This window comes from Prosopis cineraria, unplaced genomic scaffold, assembly GCF_029017545.1.
Source record: "Prosopis cineraria cultivar Desert tree isolate PC_DT_omini unplaced genomic scaffold, ASM2901754v1 PC328, whole genome shotgun sequence".
Taxonomy (NCBI): domain Eukaryota; kingdom Viridiplantae; phylum Streptophyta; class Magnoliopsida; order Fabales; family Fabaceae; genus Prosopis; species Prosopis cineraria.
The window spans coordinates 15,233-24,685 of NW_026555655.1; the positions used below are offsets into that span (position 1 = coordinate 15,233).

The following is a 9,453-nucleotide window of genomic DNA, read 5'->3' on the forward strand; positions in this document are numbered from 1 at the left end:
ATATTAAAAATTAATATCTTTTAGGTTTGGCTCTAAATTTTTCAGATTGACCAGTCAGAGTTAGCTCCAATTGCCAGCTTCATTTTGTAATCTCCTCAAGCTTTATGCTTGCCTCTTGTACTAAAAAAAAAAAAACAGAAATGTAAATTTATTTTGTCTTTTTCATTTTGGGTATAATATATAATTTTTTTTTTCTTTTTGTTACCCATGGGTATCCCAAGGCAATCATGTTGAAGGCACTAATGGGCAGTGAAGGTAAACACCTCAAATGGATATTCAAACTTCAAGAAGAACTAACCTCTTCTACCATACTTAATCCCATTAATATCTTTTTCTTTTTAAGTAAAAGCAGAAATTCAAGGGTCGGCCATGGGCTTTGACATCAACTAACCATGATGGTGCGGTACTGCGTGTTGGGATAGTCCATAAAGTCAATTATGAAAAACTCAAAATGTGATTTTTCTGCAAATTTATTCAAACAGCCATACTTCGATTTAAATCAATTAGGAGATCCTCAAGACCTCAACCAAACACTTATATTTTGATTAAATTAACCATAAGACCCTCAATCACATTATCTCATAAGCAGCTTCCACATGCTAGTTCTGTGTTTTGATTAAATCAAGTATACCCAAAATCATAAAAATTAATTCTATCCAAACTGTCTTACCCAACGATAATTTAAACGCAACCGTACGTTATAATTATAAGTTGGACAGCTCCCTTTTCTTTTCCTACTCGTCTGTATCTGTACAATGTTCTGCATGTGCTCTGTCTTCATTTTGCTTGCTTTATTTGATTACGACATTGCTTACCCCTGAGTAAGGAGAATATACCCCTCAAGGCCTCAATTCCGAAGCATATGCCAATAATACTCATATAGTATTACATTGTTTTAAGAACTAGACCGGATCGGTTAGAACTTCAACCAAAACCGCTAACAGTTTGGTTTAAACTAAAAAATTATTTTTATGGTTGAATCAAGTTAGATTGGAATTGAGCCGTAATTGAATCGAAATCTGGAATTAAATAAAAAACTGAAGCAATTTTTAAAAAAACTAAATGGTTCTGAATATAACATAAGAAAAGCTTAAAAAATTTTAAAAACCATAAAAATTCAAAAAGTAAACCCCTACTGACAACTAACTTCATTTTTGAACCATTAACATTATATTATTATTTGAGATCATTCTTGCCAACTTCATTTTTGGACCATGCACATTATGCTTTGAGTTCATTATTTTAGGAAGATATTGGCATCAATATGTATAAATGCACAAACTTTTGAGTATACGCATTCATAATTTAACTAAAATTTATTTATATTTAACAAGTTATAAAATTATAATACATAATACTGTGGATTTATGGTAATATAATTTTATTAATAACTAGATATATTGTTAATTTATTTCTTTTATATATATAATATTATTTTTATTTAATTATTATTTCATCAATTCAACTATTGCTTAGACCATAAAAACTAAGGCCAGCTAATCTTTCTAATCTAACACCCAATCCAATTTTTAAAATATTGTAGTATTATATTCCCTCCGTTTAATATTATAAGAAATTTTTTTCAAATTACCACGTTACAAAATATAAAACATTTTTTAATCTTTTAAAATATAATTAATAAAGTTTTTCTAAATATACTCTTAATTAGAGGATATGATTAATAAGATTTTCTAATTGAGATAACCTATTAAACAAAAGAACATGGAAAGGGAGTACAATTTTAAAGACAATTAACAAACGTATTATTAAAAATGTCTTATAATACTTGTGGAATTTTGAACATCAGCTTGTGTCCAACATGAAATGCACTCACAGCATGTAACCCATGAACTCTAAATCGGGGATTAATAAAACTAACAAAGAACTAGACCGGTGGGTCATGTGCGTGACCTGAATTTGGAAACCAAGCCTCACTGTTGAGGAGCTGTAAACACTTTGATTTGTCATACATTTCATACATATATAGGGAGAAAAGGTGGGGGTGTGTGTGTGTAAATATATACACACCAGAACTACTGTAACTGCATTACCTCTCTTAAATTATATAAGAATTGTACATATATATATATATATATATATATCTCACCACAATACTGTAGGCTGATGGCGATATTTCATTTTCCATATCACCTAAACTTCAAAAATGAATAACCAATTCACCATATATCATCATTAAAATGTCAAAGAATTTTCAGTTTACCCTTGGCTATAGATGTCTTGGCAAGTTCCATACGGCATGAAGCCTTCTGAACACCAGTCAGACCGGAGCAGGAGCCGCCGGCGCCCAAAGTGACCGCGAAGTAGAGGTAAACAGTACAGAGGAAAGTTAGTAGAGCAAGAGCTGTTAAGAGGTAACGATGCCTCTGGACCAGCGCTGACCAGCTTCCTAACTCATCCCTTTGAAATTGCCTCCTGAAGGACGGTGACCTCCTGTGAGGAGAAGACAAAATGGTATCAAGAACCATGCCGCCTTCTGCGCCAACCTTCCTCAGCCCACCGGAAACTGTACATCAAATCAAAACACTAGTAAAAGAGTGGTTCCATACTCATATTTAAAGGATAATAGGTGAATTATAACAATCAAAGCTTGCAATCATGAAGGACACACAATTATGACTAAAACAGCACAATGGAGTTTCAGATTGGATATGCAGCACTTGGAGTAAGAGAATTAGCAAACTCTAAAAATCATGGATGGATAGTAGATGCAGGACCTGCATGGAAATGTTAACATTCAATAAAGAAAAACAGAATGCTATATGCATTATCAAGGCGAATACAGCAGCAGGGTTCAACTTTTCAGAATACAGGTTGTGCAGATATAACAAGTTGCAAAACTAGTGTTACACAACTTTTTCAGAATTTCAATTAAATTTATATTCAATTCAAGCCCACCAAGCAAATATCAAAATGTGACAGTCAGACCAACAACAAGCTATAAGCCTAGAACTAATATAATTTCCAAGATCTACAAGGACAGCTTAAAAATCCTCCATCACTTAGGAAAAAAAAAAAAGGGAAGACCACAACCAACTCCCAGTTCATACTTGACCATGAATAACATATTTACTGAACTCACAGTCATTCTTGGGCTAGACCTTGACCAAGAATAACCCTGCCTTAGCAAACTACCAATCATCATATAATGCCTTTAACCACAATGGAATGTAGTAAAATCCAACGAATCAAAGGGGAAGAACCCTATGAATGACGACTTTCCTAAAGATAACGAGGACAATCCTTCAGATAAATTGACGATGAAAGGAGAGGCAAGCAAAGGGAACCTTGTTCCATTTGGATCCAAGATGAGAAACGAGATTTCAAACTCCAGTTCGTTCAACAACCATTATCAATAGAAAAGCTTCCCTTAAGATTGCTCAAAATCTAGACATTTTCATGGACATATAGAAATATCATATAATCTTTCGCAAATTATCCTGTTTGAATTCTACTATTGTAAGCAATTACATGTACCAAGCCATGAAAACAACTAGACTAGACATTTAACGGAGAACATAAAGGATTTGGCACTCATGATCTCATTATATAATTTCAAACAGATTTTTATAAAAACATGAAACCATCAGGATACATCAAGGCCTCCCATCTTAAGTATATGCAAGCAAGGCCAGCCATAGTCACTGTCTATCAAAATGAGGTTACCGTAATTATGATATAAATGTGGGAAAAACCAAAGCTAGACGCAAATAATCCGCAGAATAAGCAAAATTTGACGTTACACCTAAAACGGGTCTAAAGATGTGATTATTTTCTACAAGATTTCGCCACAATTACCAACGCATATTAAAAATATAATCTCAGAAACACACCAAACCCACCCGAAACAAAATCTTACCCATATTAGAAGAGTGGATAAACAAACTAGAACCCCCAAATCCACATAATATCGGCCAAAACGAAGAAGCCAGAGAAACAAAGGCAAGATCCAAACGGAGAATTGACAGGAAATATGAAAAAACAGGACTGAAAAGCTCAGATCTGAAAACAGAGAAGAATGCAAAAAAGACTTACAGTGGAAGGAATATCAGAGAAAGGGGGTCGTCAGAAGGTCGGATTTGGGAGGGTATGTAACTAGCCGTGTGTCTCGCTTGGAATAAAAAGAGGGAGAGTCCACGCGCTTACCGCAAGCACATATAGAAAAAGATACAAAATGGAATATTACCATAAATATATAAATATATATATATATATATATATATATATAGTGTGTGGGTCTATATATCTACACATTATCTAAGCATAAAATGCCGTGTGCAAAAGAGTGCAAGAGCCAACTGGCCTATGAGCTGTTGGCTGCTACCTAAGGCGTTTATTTGAATGATTTTAACTTTTGAAAAATTTCATCTAAAGATTAGAAATGTGAATTAATTGTTAACCGTTTTAAAAAATATCTAAAACTTTAATTCAATTCAAGAGAATTAAAATAAAAATAAGTTCAATGATAAAAAAATTAAACTATTTTTCATTTGTTAATTTTGTTTGAAATATAGATTCATTAGTTATTAATTTTTTACTTATTAATTTACTAATATGAGTTATAAATTATATAATTTAATCTATTAATAATTGCACAAGACTTGAACATTACTTGAATATCAGTTGTTCAATCAGTTTGTCAGACAAGCAGTAACATCAATTATTTATTTACTAACTTTACTTATTAATTTACTAACATTAGTTGTAAATTATAAGATCTGTTAGTAATTTATAATTAATTTTAAATTATTAATAAATTAACAATTAAAGTTAGTAAATTAATAAATGATGTTGTTGCTTGTTTGACAAAATTGATTGAACAACTAATGTTCAAGTTTTGTATGATTATTGATATATCAGTAACTTACAACTCATATTAGTAAATTAATAAATAAAGTAAAAAATTAACAATTAATGATTTTGCATCTCAGACAAAATTAATAAGTGAATGTTACTTTAATTTTTTTACTGTTTAAATTATTTTCACTTTAGTCATCCTAAATTAAACTAAAGTTTCAAAAAAAAATTTAGAACCCATTAATAATTAAATCACATCTATAATTCTTAGTTAAAACTCTCCGTTTAATTTTTTTTAATGTGCATAAAATATAGTTGGATATGTTTAGTTATGAATTTCGGAAAGTTAAAAATGCTTTTGGAAAACCACATTTTAAAGAAGTTGTTTGGATAATTTTTTTTTACTCTAAAAAGTATATTTATTTATAGTTTTTTTGAAAGTTCATTTGCCAACATCTAATATGAAGTACTCTTTAAAGTTACTTTTCGGTTTTGAATAATCTTCTGTTACTTTTAAATAGAAAAGTTTTTGCATGAACATAATGTACCATTTCATATTTTATTTAATAAAATTATATCAATTTAATTAAATAAAATATTTTTTGTTATTATTTTTTGAATATAACGTCTATTTAATTTCTTCTATTCTCTCTCTTTATTATTATTAATGACAAAATTAATTTATATTTACAGACATCTTATTTACACTAAACAAAACTTGGATGATGTGGTGCACAATTTCCATGTAAGAATTTTTCATTTTGAATAATAAAATCATGTTTTGAAAATAATAAAAGCATGTCAAAGTGACTTTCCCAAACAATTTTTAGTCTATGTTTTGTTTAAACTAAACTGAGATTTGCGTAGTTCAAACTACGGTTTGGGTTCTGAAAGTCGATTATGTCCAAAAAAAAAAAATCATGTTTGTAAAAAAAAAATAAAAATTATTTTTGGCTAAAAACTAATAGGATAGAAGCCGATCCTTTTGGCTTATGGTTTTTGTGTTTATTTATTAAAATTACGTTAAAAAATATCTAACCATTAATCACATTAAACTGACTTTTTAAGAAAAAGTATCTAAATATAAATTAAATTACAGGAATTAATTTTTACCCTAATTTTAATTTGCAAGCTTCATTTTATGAAAATTTCAAGTTATATTTGGATGAGTGGGTTTGGATTGAAAATTTAAATTTAAAATCTCATATTTAAAATTTATAGATTTTAAATTCTTTATTTAAATAATATGAGAAATTTCAAATTATCATATTAAAATTCTTTGTTTGGATCTTAAAAAAATTTCAAATTTTAAATTTTATGTTTAAATTTAAAGGCAACTTGAACAACATCAACAATCAAATCCTAGTTAAAGTTGGTGGTCTGGTCCTGATCAAGAGTGGTAGCCCTATTTTGGTCCACTCTGGGTGTCTAAACTTGGACAACGTTAGTGATCTAGTCTTGATCATCAACAATAGCCTAGTCTCGGTTGACGTTGGTGGCCCAGTTGAGAATATCGCCTACAGATTAGCACGGGACGATGATAGCAGTCCAAGGGCTATGAATTGGACTTAGATGATGACACCAAACCATTTCTTATTAACAGTAGTCTTTGGAGCTAGACGACGAAGGTGAATGGATCAAAGAAGGTGATCATAAATTAGTCTTGGTTGGTAACAACAGTGACAACAAACCAACACCAATTGGATATGACAAACCATCACCAGGCAGTGGCGATGGATCGACATTAGATGATGACAGTGGACTGGCATCGAATGATGATGGTGGTGGCGAACCAGCATTAGGTGGCAAAAGAGGCTAATTGGAAGTGAATTGAAATTTAAAATTCCTAAATCTAATTAACACCAACAACCCGATCTTGGTTGTGACTGGTGGTCCAATCCCGACCTACACCGACCATCCAATTCTAGTCAACTATGTTGAAGTTGAGAAAGCAACAAAGTCAAAGGACAACCGTGAATGAAGAAAAAGGCTTCCATAAAAATTTGAAATAACAAGGCTTTCGATAAAGTTTTAAATTACAAAAGAATTGATATAGGATTTGGATATAACTCAAATTCAAATATATATATATATATATATCCAAACTTAACATAAATAAATTTAATCTAAACACACTCAGTTTATTAGCTATGCTGATTTTTTATAAACGAAAATTTGACATATCAAAAACAAAAACCAAACACACACGGTAAGTTTTAACTCAAAAAGAAAAGAAGTTTTATTTTATATATTTATCATTCATTTTTAAAATGGGCACTTGGTTCAAATGGAAAAAAAATAAATCAACTTATCATAAGTCTCAAGTTTAAATTCTATGACATAAAGTCACATTAAATAAATATATCAATAATATCTTTGAGGTATCCATAAGACTGTTATTAGTAATAATAGTCTTACATAAAATATTTTTTTTATAATTATATTATATGTGGTATTATTATTTTTAATTCAAGTACTTTTTTTTTTATTCATAAGATTTAAGCCCATAACTATGTTTTAGAGATATCAAGTTTCTTTCCATCCACGTTAAATTTAAATTTGGCTCACTTATGTCAAATACTATTGTGTTTTAAAACTCAAACTATTCTTTTAAAAAAAAAGATTATGAAATAATTTAGCTTTTTTTATTTTATTGGCCAACAAGTAACTTTTTGTTTATGACTATGTTTTTAATTCAATATATAAGACAATTGATTAATTTTATTTTTCAAAGCATTACATTATATAGAAAAGCGAATGTTATTGATAAAAAATAAAATAAAAGAAAGTTTTACATAATTTTTTAAGCAAAAAATATCAAGTATTGTTCTCGATTATCATCTAGTTTTAAAATAAACGTTCAAATAATTTTAATTAAGATTTTCTCAATTATATTTTTTAATTTTAAGTGTTGTTAATTTATTTCTAGTTAGTTCATACATTCCATTTGTCCAAAATCCAAATTCAAAGCCGAAGCTAAAGTCTGAATTAAATCTGGTGGATTAAGAGATGGTCAAACATTTGAAGTATTTTAGTTTTAGTTTTTTTGTTTTCTTTTGAATAATTTGAAGTTGAAATATTCAAATGCATTTGATTTCTTCTTCTTCTTGTTTTTTTTTTTGTTTGGCAAAAAAAATGTGATGGTGCCGAAATTTTCACATACTTTAAAAGGATATGAAAATGAAAGGACAATTTATTTTTGAGTAATACATGGAAGAATGATAATTAAGTTCCAGTAACTTGATTAGAACCTTATTTTATAAAATTTATAATAAAATATTTTGAAAATTCAGATTTTCAGGTCACTTGAAACCTTTATTTTCGTCATGAAAGACGACTCGCCCCAGCTATATATATAAGAATCTTAAAACTTTATGTGAATAATTTATATATATTTTTTAATGTTAGAGTTAAAATAGTAAAAAGTTTAAAAGTTAAAAACAATAATAAAGTCTATTATAATTTAAGAAAACGTTTGTTATAATTTTCCAATGCAAAGAGTTTGGAACATCATAAGAAAAAGAACTTCAAAACTTGAATATAAATTTATAATAATCCTTCAAATTCCTCGTAATTCTAAATCTATATGTGATATTATGATGTTAGTGGAAAACTGGTTGTTAATTTCTTCATGCCAATGACAATATACGACATCTTTGGACCTTGTGAATTATTTCAAGGATTTTTTTAAACGTAAATTTACAATGTCGAGTTCTTATATGTGATTTTCACTAAAGATGTGTACACTCAGAAAAATCAAAATGAGTTAAAAATTAGAAATAGCGAAAGGTCCTCGAGTGGAAATGCTTTCCCTCTATCCAAATAAAGAGTAGAAAAGAAAAAGGAGGAAAAACAAATTAAGTATTTGTCTTTTTTTTTTTTTTTTAGTACAAGAAGTAGGCTTGGCGATAGCAAAATTTAGCTCCCCGGAATGTCGAGAGTAAAGAGTTGATCTAACTCAATTAAGTGCCTGTTTGGATAAGCGTCAAAATTGATTATATAAAACAAAATCATGGTTTTAATAAAAATCACCCAAACACCCCCATTTTCATATAATTGATTATTTGTGCCAGACCTACGATTTGCAATAATTTGAGGAGAGTGGCCCATCATGACCCAAGCGTACCCCTCCAACAAATTTTAGATATTCTTCGAGCTTCAACGTTAGCTCCCTGCATCAGCTTTTTATTTTGCACGTATTATTTATTTAATAAATTCACGAAATTTATATTATTATTATCATTAAAATTAAGTTAACATGTTTTTTTCACTATTTTAAATCCCTATATTTTTATTTTTTTTAATATTCTAGATCCTTATAACACTGCTTATAAAGAAGTTTAGAATATCAAAAATTAAAAGTGTAAGAGCTTAAAATAATATAAAAAAATTTAAAAATCTATAACAATACTTGAATGAAGTATAGTGATTTAAAATTATATTTTTTTCTATTTTATTTATTAAATAGAGTTCAACAAATTTAAAAATATTATATATAATTTTATCAATATTTACATTTTAAAAAATAATGTCCTTTATGATAATTTGAATGTTTAAAATTGATTTTAACTAAATCACCCACACATCTTCATAAATTAATTATTGTAAAGTTGATGTGTAGTATAAGAATTACTTCCT

The 9,453-nt window shown here is 28.8% G+C and overlaps 1 protein-coding gene across 2 annotated transcripts; it reads right to left on the reverse strand.

Annotated features, from left to right (window-relative positions):
* Positions 1–1,739: 1,739 nt before the first annotated feature.
* LOC129296420 (uncharacterized) lies at positions 1,740–4,170 on the reverse strand. 2 transcript variants are annotated; one of them, XM_054935028.1, is made up of 2 exons: positions 4,054–4,170; positions 1,740–2,524 (listed from the first exon to the last, which is right to left on the reverse strand). In XM_054935028.1, exon 2 carries the CDS (start codon positions 2,484–2,486, stop codon positions 2,202–2,204), a length of 285 nt encoding a protein of 94 aa, XP_054791003.1. In that variant the 5' UTR covers positions 2,487–2,524; positions 4,054–4,170; the 3' UTR covers positions 1,740–2,201. The 2 variants fall into 2 exon arrangements, with proteins under 2 accessions (XP_054791003.1, XP_054791002.1); XM_054935027.1 differs by lacking the exon at positions 4,054–4,170 and adding an exon at positions 3,878–4,029.
* Positions 4,171–9,453: the final 5,283 nt, after the last annotated feature.